The sequence below is a fragment of the Periophthalmus magnuspinnatus genome, chromosome 13 (genome assembly GCF_009829125.3).
Source record: "Periophthalmus magnuspinnatus isolate fPerMag1 chromosome 13, fPerMag1.2.pri, whole genome shotgun sequence".
NCBI classification, from domain to species: Eukaryota; Metazoa; Chordata; class Actinopteri; order Gobiiformes; family Gobiidae; genus Periophthalmus; species Periophthalmus magnuspinnatus.
This window is the reverse complement of record NC_047138.1, coordinates 29,464,364-29,481,212: the sequence shown is the minus strand read 5'-3', so window position 1 is coordinate 29,481,212 and position 16,849 is coordinate 29,464,364. Positions and strand designations below refer to the sequence as shown.

Below are 16,849 nucleotides of genomic sequence, written 5' to 3'. Positions count from 1 at the left end.
ATCAAATACAAGTTAATGCAATTAGAAGGACAAAATATGACTGCACAAAATGGTTTCAAAGGATGGACTAAATTATTATGTATTATTATATGTAATTATCTGTATCTATCTGTAACACATGCATTTTCAGTTCATGTGTTGAATATTGAAGGGCACTCAGTGAATTACCTGTCTTACTTGCTGTACAACCTTTCCTGAAGTTTATGCAATTGTGTGCATTGGTTTTATTTATTTATTTGATTGACAATGCATGTTAATGAACAGACATGATTCAACATGAAAGTAAACACACTATAAACACACCGGATTATAACCAAAGGATCATCTGTTGTTCCAAGGGCTGAAGTCACAAAGGAGCAAAATAAAAATTGTACATTCCAGTCATTACACAGTTCCCATTATTTCAGTCAGTTTGGCCCATTCAAGACAATTATATTTTATACCCACCCCCTTCATTTTGCTCATACATGCAAATATGTCTCTATGGAAGAGTTAAAATCACATTGTCACTATAGATGATGCATGTTTGGTTTGACCATAACCAGTTTTTCATTTGAGCTTTAAAAGAAATGTGGGACATTCTCTCAGGATTACCGGGAGACTATTTCACAGGTTCCCACCTTGGAGAGATGATACATTCTGACCAAAGGTGGTCCATCTGTGGGGGTCACAGGTCACCTCTGGTGGTGGCTCATGTGGTTCTTACTAGATTGTCTTTATATTTAATGTACTTCTTTAAAGATGGTGGTGCAAGGGAGTGTAGGACCTTATAAATTAGACAAGCTCTTTTAAGGTTGACCATGTTGTTAAAGTCCAATAGTCTATGCCACATGTGTCAAACTCAAGGCCCGGGGGCCAAATGTGGCCCTCCACATCATTTTATGTGGCCATGTCGAGGGCCAAGATATGATGGTTTTAAAATGTCATTTTATCAGGAGATAGGCAGTTACACAGCCATATTTTTACATCTTGCCAAATGCATACACAATATTTGTAACTTGAATAGTAATAAATACAGAAACAGTTCATTAACATATTAAAAAGTAGTTAGATTTATTTTACATCTGGCCCTTTAAGAGCAGCCATTTTTCTGATGTTGTTGTTGACAGTGGTGGTGGGAAATGTTTTTTTTTTATCAAGTATTTTTAGGCTTTTTTATAGAGGTTTACAGTGGTTTTAAGTGTTGTGGGGCAAGAGACCAAGCAGTTAAACTATAGACTGTGAGAAATGATCATAGAGTAAAAGTAGGTTTTAGCAGCAGTCATGTTTAGGTCCGGATATGACAAAAATTCTGATCTTTTTATTTGCCATATAAAATGAGCATGATTTCAGTGATGTCAAGAATAAGTTAAACATAAACAACCTTAATGTCACAGATACCTGCAAATGTTCAGTGTGTTGCATGAGAGTGTGTTTCCTGTGACAGGAAAGAAGATGCACAGAGCAATGCCCTGCAGACTTTCTGAGACTTTGTTTTGTGTAACCAAGGTGAGGAGGGTAACAGAACAGGATTTTGGTGGCTTGTACTATCACATCAAAACAAAATTAAAATCTCACTAAATTGGTAACTTAAAAGTGAATGATTTGAAATACTTTTTTGGTGTTTTTGTTTGAAATTGCAGGATGTCCACTGAAAACCCTGATAGTCTTGACGAGGCAAATACAAAGGTGAGTGTCATGTTTACACTGGGGAAAAATAAAATCATCACATTGAATTTTAAATTGTAAATATGCAATTATTTTCTAATGCAGACTGAAATTGAGGAACTCCTAGATGAACTCAAATCTGCATCTCCTGAGAAATATGAATGTTTGTTTGAGATATTATATAAACTACTACGCAATATATTTTTAAGTCATTTCAGGGGTTGTTTTGTAAATTCTCTTCTCTTTGCTGAAGGTGGTAGGGAACTTTTCAAGATCTTTGAGGAGAAAAGGCCATTAACAGTTGAAGACTTGAAAAGACTGCTTCCACTTTTGAAGTCAAAGCAAGGTGAGTCAACTAGAAAACGTACCCTATGTGAGCTTACAACTTTAATATCTTTCTATAAAATAGAGGTATTGAAGATATTTTGCTTATTTATATTAGAACATGCAAAGGTTTTTATCTGTAATTTTCACACTGTAGTATTAAAAAGTGGTGGCATGTAACAGTTGTTCACTTTAAAGGACTCATAATCAAAAGACTGATTTTGCAACTTTGTGGACTCAATATTTAACAAAAATGATACAGTTGAAGAGATGTACATTTTTTTTATTTTTTTTTTTTTTTTGCCTTCCACTCAACGTTATAACACCAATTCAAGAATGTTGATGTTATAGACACAAACAACAAAAACTGAGACTTTGTCTAAACTACATTATGAAATATGTATGCATTAAACAACAAGGAGCCGTCCGTTATGCAACTGTAACTACAATGAGGAGTCATAGCTCGAGCTGAAAACACTACGAGAGGGTACATCTCCACCTTTGTTGTGTGGTATTATTTTTTAAATATGTTTAATGTCTAAAGCTTTATTATCATTATAATATAATTGTATTATAATGTAGAATAATATTATACCCTAAGCTATATTATTGGACCTAATAAATAAAAATAATGGACATTTTTCTACCATTATTTTCATCTATAAGGGCAATAGCCAGTCATGTGACTTTCTCACATCGCGTTCCATCACAAATAAACCCATCATTGCATATCACTGAGTTGAGCTCGCAAATCTGGATAAACTCTGTATTAGCTTTTTCCGAACAAAAAAATGAATGAATGAAAAATTCAAACCATAAGTATCACAGCAACCAAAGAGCCAATCTAGAGTGAGGCTGATGAAGGTAACTCTTGGTGAATTCTCATTTGAAACATATTTTTGTCTTTCAGACAGAAAGAATTGTAAGAGTGTAAAAGTGAAGGTCTTACCAGTGACTGGATCAAAAACCAATGGTGCTCATGAAAAAATTCTGAAGTTGATACATGCAAAGAAGGATCCTAAAGACTATGAGTGGGTCCTGGTCTTCTGTCCTGTCCTTTCTCGAGTTTGGACAGACGTGGACATGGCCTTGGCAAAAATTCCAGGTAAATATTGTACCTGCGCCTTTTTTCACATTTAACCAGCAAAACTCAACATAAACTTAAGTATTAACACAGCGAAGTCAAAGGGACAATACTACCAAAAAATAAATATATAATGTACCGGCTGATATCACTAGAATCCAGACTCTTGACACTACATTTGTACATATTTTAATGTAGTTTGAATTTTAATCTTTTTGTCCAACTAAATTATTTGCCACCAATTACAGGACAGATTATTATTAACATAATTATTATGAAATGATAGTTTATGTTTAAAATACATCATCATGCTTTGTGCCTTAGAAAAACAGGGCAGGTTCTCTAATATTATGATTTTTGTGTTTTTTTAGATGAAGCAAAAGAGAAGGACGTTGTTCTGGTGCTGATGCATTACACAACAGATATCAGTCTTTCTACAACAACACAGAAGCATCCAGATGTTAAGTTCAGCGTTGACGTTCTCTTCCATGACACTGGCTATTTTCAGTGTGACAAAAACAAACAAGCCATAGAGCAAATTAAAACATTTTTCAAATCTAAACCTAACACAAAAGAAGCCATAAAGCAACTGAAAAAGATAAAAGAAGAGACGAAGACCTAAAGTAGAAGAACATTGTGGACAAATGTTTCCCTAAAAATGAACGTGGCAATGGATTCATTTAAATTTATGGCCATCCTTAGCTATTTTGTAAAATTAGCATTGATGATCCTGAATTTGTAGACAACCTGTGGGTCAGGAAATATAAATAAGAATTGTTTTATCATTTCTACCTTCATTATAGACAAATATAGACACAGACACATTTTTTACCTACATTTCTTGGGAGTTTATGTCAAAAACACCACATCTTTGTTGATTTTTTTAAGGAGTATTCTCAGATATATAAAAAAACAAAACAAAACCGAAACATTTGTGTATATATGCAAAGCACTGTTGTGAGTACACTGTTAAAGTACAGTTTGGTAACATGGTTTGGCTTATTATGAATGTATTAAATTAGATGTGCTATTTCCTGGACTGCTGTGTATCATCCCCTTTGTCCTACAACTTTGGATGATTATTTAAAATGTGCATTAGATCAGAGAGTCCGAAACCTTCTATTTTCCATGGAGATTGTGTCGTTTGTCTGGAATGTTCAACCGAATGGCATTAAATCTGGAGATAGATGGAGATTGATTGTTTCTTGGCAATAAAAAAAAATAATTGATTATGTCACACGTCACAGCACACCTTTTTTTTTCTTTTTTGAGTCTGGTACTGTATATTTAAAAGAACCCAGCACTGATTTCCTTACACTTATTCTTGTCCTGTTTGCAAGTTAATTTCACCAATACCGAGAATAATCCCTAAAGTGGTTTATAATGAGTATGTGTAATATTAAGGCCTATATTTTGATGCGGACGCAGCTCTGCAGGTAGAGAAACTCCTTGACAACGGACAGGTGTATTCTCCACTTTAATGACATGGCCTTGAAACGACAAACAGGAAAGAAATAAGCAGTATTTAGACCATATAGTTATGCAATATCTCATATCTAGTATATCTCAAATGTAGCTAACAATGACCAAAACTACATCTAGCAAAAGTATTATTTTTTTTTAGTACAAATATGCACAAGTGATTGCCTTTTTCAGGGTGTTGCATGTCTAAGTCTATGGCAATTAACAGTAAAAGTTAGCAATAAAAACCAACACAATGCCTCCTGCTGGTGGAGGGGAAAACTACGCCAGCACAGCCTACTTGAGTAATTTTTGAAGAACAACTCCACAAGACTATATTTCTATACTTGCATTCGCCCAACACTTATATTTTATTGTATCTTTTTTTGATAGTTGTCTCTATTATAGTAAAGTTACTCACTAATTAAGGTTTTAACTAGCCATAATTATTGGTTCTTTCTTATCTTCTCTTTTCTTCTTCACATAAAATACAAGTGGACAGTGAAGCCTTGGTCATAAGGACTTTATAGTAAATCTTAAAGGACACATATGATGAATGCTTGTGGCTTTAATTCCCTTTGAAACATGCTTCACCTTGGGATAAGCGTTTCACATTTTCTAACTTAAAATAAAGTCTGCACTTGGATAATGTGCAGCTCTGTTTCCAGTGAGGTATTTAGTCATAAGAGCTCAGCAACGGGAACGGACAGTTAGAAAGTAAATATGGTCAAAAGCTGAAAAGGTTCATTCAGCATAATATGTGTCCTGTGTATCTTATAGAAGGCTGTTTGTAGTCTGCCTCTTACTGTTTTAAAAAGGTACTACAATCCCAATCAAATAATTTTAACTAGAACGTATCATTAAAAGGCCTGAGCTGCAACAAATAAATATACTGAAGGAAGCAATAATTAGCCATAGAAGTGACTTATTCAACTGTCTACAACTCAAATATACAACCAAAATACACAAACACACACAAGTAATCCTACTGGACTAAGAGTGAATGACCACGGGGTCTCATCCTGGTGGGACATGCTTGGAACACAGGTCAAGGGTGGCATCCAGGAAGCATCCAGAACAAACTCCTCAGCTGGCTCCTCTCCACATGGAGGAGCAGCGGCTCTACTCCACGCTCCTCCCGTGTGCCTAACCACACACCTATTTTGTAAAATTAGTAAAGTGTATTTAAATTCTCCATATTTTCATTTTCATTTTGTATTGTGAGGTTCATACAAGTCACACAGAGGAAGCAGGATTATACTGTGGCTACTCTTCCAAAACTTTTATTCGTGGGGTTCAGCTTTGTGTTATATGGTGCCATTTTGAGGACAATTGACCAAGATATAATATTGCTATGGCAACGGTCCTAATCATACACTGTAAAAAGAAGTGGACTAAGTGAGTGTGAGCGGTAATTTGGAGCTGAGTTCCATATTTGGAATTCCAAACGTGAGTATCATAGGAATTAAAGAGCCGCTCTGGAGCGAGGCTGTTCAAGGTAAGACCCCGTCCCTCCCACACTTTTGGTTTAGCAGGGAGCGGGATTTTAGCAATGCTGTCAATCAAACCTCAGGGAAATAAGGCGCCTGATTTGTCTGTTATTAACGTTCATATCTTGATTTACAAACAAAATAGTGGAATAAAATACCAGGATCATGTAGAGAGGGTTAATATCAACATTTTAAGACCAAAATGACGATTCTGACAGCAGCAGATACAGAGAGAGGGGACACAGTTTTTCAATAAAAAGTGAATTGGAGCCAGAGTTGATGGAGCCGGAAGTGCTCCCATTCTCACTTCCTATCTGGAACGAGCTGTCTAGCGCTTTAGCTATGTCCATTTATACATACAGTCTATGGGCTTAACCTTTCATCATTCTGAAACCCATGGACACAACACATTTTATAAAAGTTAAATTTTCATACTAATTTTGAAAAATTATGAAACGTGCAGATCCACCAAAACACCACTGCTTTATTGAATACACAGTTTTATTGACATACACACACTTGTACACTTTGATAACATGATTTTCTTTACTATGGGTTTATTAAAACTACTATGTCCTGGAGAGTGATGTGTTTTCCCTTTTGTCCTACAACTTTATATATAACTATTACATCATATTTCTGGGGGAGGGTCTGAAGCCTCTGACTTTAAAATATAAAAAACAACAACATTGAAATAGATTTAACGTCAACGTCAGAAATCAAATCTGAAAACTATAACGTACATAGTATTAGACTGACTCAAGCTGAGGTCTATGCAACAATACAACTGGACAGTGAAGCGTATAAGGACGTTAAGTGGTTTATCTTATAGAAGTTTTGCTTGTGTTTGGTCCCTGGTCCTGCTCAGGCCACGACTGAGGTGAGAGTTACATCCCCGTCGATCTCCAGAGTGGTGACCTGCTGTAGATGGAGGAAGCGGTGCCTGTAGTCATGAGCCTGCATCCCGTTCACAATGATCCGGAAAGACTGATGCTCACAGCAGATGGTCAGCTGAAAGGACAAATAATATTTAAAGGACTTGTATGTAGTCTGCCTCCTACTGTTTTAAAAAGGTACTACAATCACAAGTGGAACTGTCACAATAACAAATATAACAATAAATGATAATATTGAAACTATTTTATGCCACTGATACAATTAAAATGAAGCAAGATAATCCCAATAAAACAATTTTTAAATAGAAAGTATCATTAAAAGACCTGAGCTGCCACAAATAAATAGCTGAAAGAAGCAATAATTAGCCATAGAAGTGACTTATTCAACTCTCTACAGCTCAAATCTTATTGTATTACAACAAAAATACACAAACACACACAAGTTTGTCTCATTCTCGGTATATGAATAACTAAATAAATGGGACATCATGTGAAATGTTTTTGTAATTAAGAATAAATCAAGATTCAACATCTGGGGACATAGAGAGGTCATGTTCATGGAATTTAAAATCATACAAACAATCTACCACTAGGAGGAGCCACTGTCCTACACAAAACCATGGGACAGGCCAGACACTCTGGAGCAAAATTAAGTGTAAGTGTATTAAGTGTAAATGTAGTGATATAGATTAAAAAAATATACATATTTTGATCAACAGTAACAATACGAATCCATTTCTTAATTTTCTTATGAATTTTGTGTATTTATTTTTGCTCAAAGCTGAAACTTGAACTCAAAACTCAAAAACTTCAGTCAGGATGTTTCCATGAACATGGTAAAAATAACTCGTCAGATCATAAGAAAAGTAATTTTTACTTTTCAGTCCTGTTCAAAAATGCAGTGGAGCAGAAAGTACAGATACTGCTCTCAAATGTACTGAAGTAAAAGTGAAAAGTATCAAAATGCTATGTTCCACCTTGTGATGTCATCTAATGGTAGTTTTCAAGTTAACAGCTCCTTTTACATTTTGCTCAGCAAAGACTGGCAACTCCAGGGCTGAAATCATCCAAATGATTCTAGTGAAGGTGTGTGGAGCACTTCCTGTATCACCACATGACATCATAAGGTGAACTAAATCTGCAGTGTGTTAAACATATGTGGATGAAACACAACTCCAGGTCTGTTTGTGATGAGGAAACATTAGAACATGGACACAGGCTCTTTAAGTGTGCTCTCTCTCTCACCGTGAAGGCGTGTCCTCTCTGGAAGGGCATAGCTCCGCCCCTCTCCTCGCTGCCCCACCTCTCTCTCTCCTTCGTGTTTCTCACCACGACGTTGTCACCGAAGCGCGGGTTATAATGCAGCGCAATGCCTGATGGGTAACACAGATTCACATGGAACCTGCAGATAAACAACAGAAACATCTTAATTACTCACCTGGATGAGTTTATAAGAGACCAGAGCTTCTGCCATGACAGTAAAGGAGGAGGCAACAAAAAGAGAAGAACAGAGAGAAAAATGATAGGATAGAGCACATGTGTCAAACTCAAGGCCCTGGTGACCCTCGGTGGAAATGTGTTTGACACCCCTGCTGTACAGTATTGTGGAACTTTTCAGGCAAAGCAAAGACATATCTATAAAAACAAGCTGGTGACTTTCATCTTGGGTGACTGTGTTGGTCAGACTTCATACCTCGTTGCATTTGGGGTCACACTCCCCTGGATGGTGATGGTGCGACCGGGCATGAGTCCTCCACTGATGGCGCTGTAGTACGGGACCACCTACACAAAAACACCACATTCTTAGGTCGTTTGCACACTTCCACTAGTGAGGTCAACCTGCTTGGACCATGTGTATTTGTATGAATGGGCGCTGGAGCTGATGCTTAACAAGGCTGGATTGGATTAAATGAATATCAGTGACAGTCTCCTCCTGTGTCTGTCTGCGCAGTTGAGGATGAGTCTGTCTGCGAAGTGAGGATGGGTCTGTCTGCGAAGTGAGGATGGGTCTGTCTGCGCAGGTGAGGCTGAGTCTGTCTGCGCAGGTGAGGATGGGTCTGTCTGCACAGGTGAGGCTGGGTCTGTCTGCGCAGGTGAGGCTGGGTCTGTCTGCGCAGGTGAGGATGGGTCTGTCTGCACAGGTGATGATGGGTCTGTCTGCGCAGGTGAGGCTGAGTCTGTCTGCGCAGGTGAGAATGGGTCTGTCTGCGAAGTGAGGATGGGTCTGTCTGCGAAGTGAGGATGGGTCTGTCTGCGCAGGTGAGGATGGGTCTCTCTGCGCAGGTGAGGATGGGTCTGTCTGCGCAGGTGAGGCTGAGTCTGTATGCGCAGGTGAGGATGGGTCTCTCTGCACAGGTGAGGATGGGTCTGTCTGCGCAGGTGAGGCTGAGTCTGTCTGCGCAGGTGAGAATGGGTCTGTCTGCGAAGTGAGGATGGGTCTGTCTGCGAAGTGAGGATGGGTCTGTCTGCGCAGGTGAGGATGGGTCTGTCTGCACAGGTGATGATGGGTCTGTCTGCGCAGGTGAGGCTGAGTCTGTCTGCACAGGTGAGAATGGGTCTGTCTGCGAAATGAGGATGGGTCTGTCTGCGAAGTGAGGATGGGTCTCTCTGCGCAGGTGAGGATGGGTCTGTGTGCGCAGGTGAGGATGGGTCTGTCTGCACAGGTGAGAATGGGTCTGTCTGCGAAATGAGGATGGGTCTGTCTGCGAAGTGAGGATGGGTCTCTCTGCGCAGGTGAGGATGGGTCTGTGTGCGCAGGTGAGGATGGGTCTGTCTGCGCAGGTGAGGCTGGGTCTGTCTGCGCAGGTGAGGCTGAGTCTGTCTGCGCAGGTGAGGATGGGTCTGTCTGCGCAGGTGAGGATGGGTCTGTCTGCGCAGGTGAGGATGGGTCTGTCTGCGCAGGTGAGGATGGGTCTGTCTGCGCAGGTGAGGCTGAGTCTGTCTGCGCAGGTGAGGATGGGTCTGTCTGCGCAGGTGAGGATGGGTCTGTCTGCGCAGGTGAGGCTGAGTCTGTCCGCGCAGGTGAGGATGGGTCTCTCTGCGCAGGTGAGGATGGGTCTGTCTGCGCAGGTGAGGATGGGTCTGTCTGCGCAGGTGAGGATGGGTCTGTCTGTGTTCAAAAGTCTTTTTCTCCTCCTGCACCGATGTGTACAGTCCTCACGGTGTGTTTAGCCACAGGTGAAAGAAAAGACCACCATGTTTAGAGGAGGCGAGTGTGTGTGAGCGAGTGTGTGCGAGCGAGTGTGTGTGAGCGAGTGTGTGTGAGCGAGTGTGTGTGAGCGAGTGTGTGTGAGCGAGTGTGTGCGAGCGAGTGTGTCATGGGTATCTGTTTCTTTGAGCTCGTTATCCTAGAAAAAAGTTCTTTGATCAACAGATGTGTGGCTCATGTGGCTCATGGTGTTTGGGGTGAATGATGCGCGGTGTTTGTGAACAAGACCAGCCCAAAAGTGAAGTAAACAGAACTAAACCTGGAGTCACTGGGGGGCGCTCCACAGACACTTTTTACTTTCACTTCACTAGATTTGAGAGTAGGTATCTGTATTTTTACTTTTTACTCTTTAAGTACATTTTTAATATGTTTACTTAAGTAGATTTTTTCATGTGATACTTTTAGTTGAGTATTTTTTCTCCAGTATCTGTACTTTCACTTAAGTAACAAAAATGAGTACTTCTTTCACCACAGCAGGGGTGAATATATGGTACTCCTCTGCACCATATACTCACTGTCCCTCCTCTGTACCATATATTGTAAGCAGTACATTTACTTCACTCACAGGCATAGCAGGAGGAAATCCAGGCTGAGCTGGAAAACCAGCCTTCCTCAGCCTCCTGGAGCGAGGAGCAGAGAACGGCGCGCTGAACGAAGGAACAGCCATCTGCGGAAAGATCCCGGGCTGAACAGGGAACCCAGTCTGTGCAACAAAGAGAGAGACATTATGTGTTACTCTGATGTAAAACTTTTGTGTTCACATTGTAGAGTTTGATGATTGGGGTCTATGTGTCTCTACAGGAAAATCACTGTTTGGCTCCAGAAACTTAAAGTTCTTTTAGCTGACAACAATCGTGTCTTTAGGGTTGAAAAATGGCACCACTTTCTGAAACGATTGTAAAAAAATAATTATATAATTGTTTATACTGACAGAGAGACGTTTCATGTGGATTGGCCCAGGATTTACATGATATATCCCGTTATATCTTCTGTCTCATCAAAAATAATGAGACTTTTGTTTGTTTATACTGACAGAGAAGACGCTACACTTTTTGTTTCATGTGGATAGGCCCAGGAATTACAGACATTAACGACTACAATTTTTCTATTTTTATTTTATTATCTTTTTTTCATCTTGTCTACAAATGATATCCCGTTATATCTTCTGTCTCATCATTTGAAGCAGTATGTATTGTTCTTAATGTCTTATGGAGCTACAATCTTGTGTTCAAAAACGTTAAATTAATCTGACAGTTAAACAGCAGATTTCATAGAATTCTGAACTGTCTCTATTGACACTGAGCCAATACTGGTATCGGATATCGGCTTCCGAATATAAGTTCAGTCGATATATGATGGGCTTATAAATTGATGTCATACAGTTGGACCTAGAAAGTCTCAGAATCTTTGAATTTTTTAATATGAAGGACAAATAACATACATACATAATGCATTGGGACCAGTTTTGTTGTATTATATTTTTGGTTTAACTAAATAAATACTGTTTTCTGGTATCGTCTGACATTGGGTGTTGGCAATTACTTAACGCGATAGTATTATTAGTATCAAAAAGGCTGGTACATCATTATCAGTAACAGCAGAAGAGCTCCGCCGTAAACTGGACCATCTCTCCATGTTTCAACTTTTATAAACATGAAAACACTGTTAGCATGTAGCGCTAGCCTCAGTTAGCTGGTGTAATTACAGAGACATTACCACACAGAGCTGGAGCCTGATATTCAACAAACTTTGGTCTTTGCAGATTGTCGCACAGTGGGCTCGTCGCACAGTGGGCTCATCGCACAGTGGGTTCATCACACAGTGTGTATGTGTGCTACTCCTCAGGCCGTGTAGACGTCTCCCATGGCGTTCAACTCCAGTCAAATGAAGCTTATTGAGGCTAGAGCAGTTACAGCAGCGATTTTGGAGCAGAGTTCCATCTTTGGAATTCTGACCGCAAGTATCATAGCAACCAGAGAGCCAATACGGAGTGAGGCTATTGAAGGTAACGCCCTCTCTCACCCACATCGCTGGTTTAGCATAGAGCGGATGCTTAGCAACACTTTCAATCAAACCTGTTGCTACGGGGAGCACCTGATTTGTTATTAATGTTCATATCTTGATTTACAGACACAATAGTGAAAGTGGTGTGTGCGTGAATGATAGGTGGTGGTCGGAGGGGCCGATGGCGGAGATTGGCAGCCTCGCTTCCATCAGTCTGCCCCACGGCAGCCGTGGCTACAATAGTAGCTTACCATCACCAAGTGTGTAAATGAATGAATAATGACTATAGAGTAGAGCTTTGAGAGGCTTTGACAAGCCTGTAAAGTGCATTACAAGTGTAAGCCATTATTATTATTATTAAAAACCCCAGGATCATGTAGAGCCAGTTAATATGAACATTTTAAGACCAAAATGACGAGTTTGACAGCAGCAGGTACGGAGAGAGAGGACACAGCCTTTCAATAGAAAGTGAATTGGAGACAGAGTCGATGGAGCCCGAAGCTATGTCCATTTATATAAACAGTTTCTGATTGTGACATGTCCCGTCGTGTTGGTGTGCTGTAGTGAAACTTACCGCGGCGTTCATGAAGGAGATGGAGGAGACTTCAACTTTCCCACCCACTGCGATCGTGTCGACTTGTTGAAACGGGATCCTGTGTCTGAACTCCAGAAAGTGCTGACCGTTTATAGACACCTGAACACAACACAGAGTAAAGAACACCTGAACACATCACAGAGTAAAGAACACCTGAACACAACACAGAGTAAAGAACACCTGAACACAACACAGAGTAAAGAACACCTGAACACATCACAGAGTAAAGAACACCTGAACACATCACAGAGTAAAGAACACCTGAACACATCACAGAGTAAAGAACACCTGAACACGACACAGAGTAAAGAACACCTGAACACGACACAGAGTAAAGAACACCTGAACACGACACAGAGTAAAGAACACCTGAACACGACACAGAGTAAAGAACACCTGAACACGACACAGAGTAAAGAACACCTGAACACGACACAGAGTAAAGAACACCTGAACACGACACAGAGTAAAGAACACCTGAACACAACACAGAGTAAAGAACACCTGAACACGACAGAGAAAAGAACTGCACCTGTGCTATTGTAAATATGTATGTATATCTTTTGTCTTCTTCTGGGCCTCCTGTTTCCTGACAGATCTAAACTTCTTCTACCCCTTCACTGTAACCCCTCTGTACCATATATTCTCTTTCCTCCCTCTATTCACCTCCTCCTCACTCCTCCGATTTTTAACTTTAAATAAATACCTTGAGGTAAAGCAGCACTGTGTAACTTTCACGTGGTGAAATTCAAGTCTGCTCACAGTTAGAACACATATTTGGTGCAATAAAAACTCCATAGTGGCATACATGCTCTTACATGAGTAATAATGTTACGTGGTGTGGCTTTATGAGTTGATATTACCTGGTAGGCGTGTGCGCGGACGGTGATGGTGATAGTGAACCCCGCGTCTTTTGGTAGAGGGGCATTGTACTGGCGCTCTTCTGCCCCCCAGCTGCCATAATGGAAAGTGTTGCAGACCACGGTCATGGGGTAGGACTCATATCGAGGGTTAAAATGAAATGCTACATCTGCGTTCTGCCTCGTGCCACACTGCAGATTTATATGAAACCTGCGCAAAAGACATACAGAGAATACAGATAACATAACAGTATACAGTAATCCCCGAACCCGGTGGTGGACACCGGAAGTAAGGGATGCCGTCAGGCTGAAGGAGGAGTCCTATCAAGCCTTGTTTGCTTGGAAGGCCTCAAAGAAATTCTGGCAAACCGTCTGACGCCTCAAGAGGGGGAAGCAGTGCTTCACCAACACTGTTTACAGTGCGGGTGGAGAGCTGCTGACCGCGACTGGGGTTGTTGGTGCGGATGGAAGGAATACTTTGAGGATCTCCTCAATCCCACCGTCACGTCTTCCAAGAAGGAAGCAGAGACTGGAGACCCGGAGGCGGACTCGTCCATCACTCTGGCTGAAGTCGCCGAGGTGGTTGGCAAGCTCCTCGGTGGCAAGGCTCTGGGGGTGGATGAGATCCATCCCGAGTACCTCAAGTCTCTGGATGTTGTGGGACTGTCTTGGCTGACACGTCTCTGCAACATCGCGTGGCGGTCGGGGACAGTACCACTGGAATGGCAGACCGGGGTGATGAACGCTGTATCGGTCCGTTGTGGTGAAGAAGGAGCTGAGCCCAAAGACAAAGCTCTCGATTTACCGGTCAATCTACGTTCCTACCCTCACCTATGGTCATGAGCTCTGGGTAATGACCGAAGGGACAAGATCACGGATACAAGCGGCTGAAATGGGTTTCCTCCACAGGGTGGCCGGGCGCACCCTTACGGATAGGGTGAGGAGCTCGGTCAGACGGGAGGAGCTCGGAGTAGAGCCGTTGCTCCTACACGTCGAAAGGACCCAGTTGAAGTGGCTCGGGTATCTGCTCAGTTTGCCTCCTGGACGCCTCCTTAGGGAGGTGTTCCGGGCATGTCCCACCGGGAGCAAGCCCTGGGGAAGACCCAGGACACGCTGGAGAAACTATGTCTCTCAGCTGGCCTAGGAACGCCTTGGGGTCCCACCGGAGGAGCTAGATGACGTGTCTGGGGTGAGGGAATCTCTGAGTCCCTGCTTTGACTGCTGCCCCCGTGACCCGGCTCCGGATAAGCAGAAGAAAATGGATGGATAATGGGCTAAAGTGTTAGCCGTTCGTAATGGATCAGGTTCAACATTTGTGGATTTTTATGGAAAAACACCACATTTTAAAAAAAACTCTCTTGCTGTTAAAACATTCTGGAATTCAAAAACTAGAAATATAAATAACTAGTTACTTTGCAGCTGATTTCATCAACATTCTCTGGGGGTGTGAAGCTAAATGGAGGCACTGCTTCGTCTGAAGCTGTTACTCAAATTAAACTTTTATCAGATCTTTGTTTTAACACAATCTGACCAGAAAGAGGTGACTTAGCTGGAGCTACAACAGGTGAGCTGATTTGTGCTGTTAAACAAGTCTCTCACACATAGCATTAGTCACAAGCTAGCTAGCATTAGCCAACAGTTTCTCAGTGAGTCACTCTCAACTTTTTGATGAAAATCAAACATCTAAACTGGACCGTGAAAGCTCATATTGATCACAGACTCCTGAAAATGTGTCGATTAAATCAATTTTGTATTTTTTCTTGAACAATGTTAAAATGTTTTTTTGACAGTGTTTGCTAATGTGTGCTTTGTCTCCATGGTTACTGCTGAACATTCCACTATAGACATACACGCAGAAGCCCCCAGCATGAGGTCACTGCAAAGTATCAGTTGTTGTGTGGTAAGATAAAAAGAAGAATCTTGCCAAAAACAATAAACATAAAACGTTAAATCATATTTTCATAATGTTATTGTCCTGAAGAGACCTTCTTACAGCTTCACCCAGTTCATTTTTAAAGCCACAGTGTGTAACTTTATTGCTATCATCTTCCAACATATGACATTTAATGTAGGTGATTATATACCTGTATAGAGCCTTTGTCATCACATTCTTAATTGATGAATAGAACATTTTTTTTAGTTCTATAATATTACATTTTTATAGTTTTCCATAATTCCGCACCTGTCGGCTACTGGAGACACTCTCCCGCTCAAAGTGATACTTTTCCCGTCCTGCAGACCTCCGTGAATCGAACCAGTGAACGGGATCCTCTGGAAAAGATCAATTACAAATTAACCTGTGTTTGTGATCATGAAGAGAACAAATAACTCCATGTTTACTGTGATTATGAGGAGGGCAGTGTTATTACAGAACTGCACATTAACATGCCCTGGGAAGATTTTAGCGAAATTGTTGCTGTCATATTCCAAAGCAGCATTCCCAAACTGTAGTGCAGATACTAGGAGCACACAGACAGACATAGGTGATACTCAAGGAGAGGCTTGTTATTTGGATGTCCCAAGATGGTCTAAATGTTTTAAATGTGAGATACATGCTTTAATATAATAAAACAGTAGGTCTGGTGCATACAAGTCACAGACCGTTCCTGAAGTGCGTTGGGGAAACATGACTCAGGCTGACCATGAGTCAGGGCATATGTGAGTTCAGGTTAATCTTTCAGTGAATTATATCTTTGGGAGTGTAAAGTTTTATCATGTACGAACAGGATCTGATACGACACAAGGAGGAGGCATAATTCACTTCAATCATCGCACATTAGTAGGTCTACTATTGACTAGTACAGGTATTTCAACACAATTCTCAGGATCCTTCCCACAATCACACTAAGCTAACGCTAACGTTTGGAGAGCATTTAGAACAAACTCCAGAGGGAGCGAGTGCACCCTGTCATGTCACTTCTATCACATTTGATCTGACCACGTGAAATCATGCAGTTTTTTTTAAAAACAATAATTTATTGCCTTTTTAACAAAACAAAACAATACAATTCCACCATCACCTAGATAATTTTATAAAACCACAGCATGTAACTTGTAATGTGGCCAAGGATCCACTGGTGCATTCTGGGTAATGTCGAGCGTGGCGGACGTGAGGGCTTTGGGGGAAATGGAGCAGCACTTTGCAAAACTCTGATGTCGTGGATTCCTCCAGAATGGTGCAGAAGCTCAGATCACGGCAACTGGCAAACATCCGATCAAACAGCTCTGAATACACCCCATGTGTGAGGACCACAGCCAGCTCTGAATACACCCCATGTGT

At 41.0% G+C, this 16,849-nt stretch overlaps 2 protein-coding genes across 2 annotated transcripts in view; one reads left to right on the top strand and one right to left on the bottom strand.

Moving 5' to 3' along the window:
* The first annotated feature begins 1,370 nt into the window (after positions 1-1,370).
* Positions 1,371-4,290, top strand: LOC117379757 (uncharacterized). Its single transcript, XM_055225945.1, has 6 exons — positions 1,371-1,488; positions 1,623-1,668; positions 1,753-1,810; positions 1,901-1,993; positions 2,882-3,076; positions 3,427-4,290. The coding sequence occupies exons 2-6, from the start codon at positions 1,624-1,626 to the stop codon at positions 3,675-3,677; spliced, it is 642 nt and encodes a 213-aa protein (XP_055081920.1). The 5' UTR covers positions 1,371-1,488; position 1,623; the 3' UTR covers positions 3,678-4,290.
* Positions 4,291-6,510: 2,220 nt separating this feature from the next.
* Positions 6,511-16,849, bottom strand: part of lgals9l3 (lectin, galactoside-binding, soluble, 9 (galectin 9)-like 3) — a 28,030-nt gene continuing 17,691 nt past the window's right edge. The window contains exons 10-16 of the mRNA XM_033976720.2: positions 15,752-15,840; positions 13,573-13,780; positions 12,689-12,808; positions 10,676-10,813; positions 8,596-8,684; positions 8,148-8,304; positions 6,511-7,017 (exon numbers count right to left, since the gene is read on the bottom strand). Coding sequence (XP_033832611.2) covers positions 6,871-7,017; positions 8,148-8,304; positions 8,596-8,684; positions 10,676-10,813; positions 12,689-12,808; positions 13,573-13,780; positions 15,752-15,840 — 948 coding nt within the window. The 3' untranslated portion in view covers positions 6,511-6,870. The remainder of the gene's footprint in view (positions 7,018-8,147; positions 8,305-8,595; positions 8,685-10,675; positions 10,814-12,688; positions 12,809-13,572; positions 13,781-15,751; positions 15,841-16,849) is intronic.

What these genes read in the sequence shown, in the direction of transcription:
- LOC117379757 (XM_055225945.1), top strand. Translation starts at nt 1,624, where the DNA reads ATGTCCACTGAAAACCCTGATAGTCTTGACGAGGCAAATACAAAG. An exon ending in ATCTCCTGAGAAATATGAAT is followed by an intron (nt 1,811 to 1,900) that starts GTTTGTTTGAGA and finishes TCTTTGCTGAAG; the next exon opens with GTGGTAGGGAACTTTTCAAG. An exon ending in ACTTTTGAAGTCAAAGCAAG is followed by an intron (nt 1,994 to 2,881) that starts GTGAGTCAACTA and finishes TTTGTCTTTCAG; the next exon opens with ACAGAAAGAATTGTAAGAGT.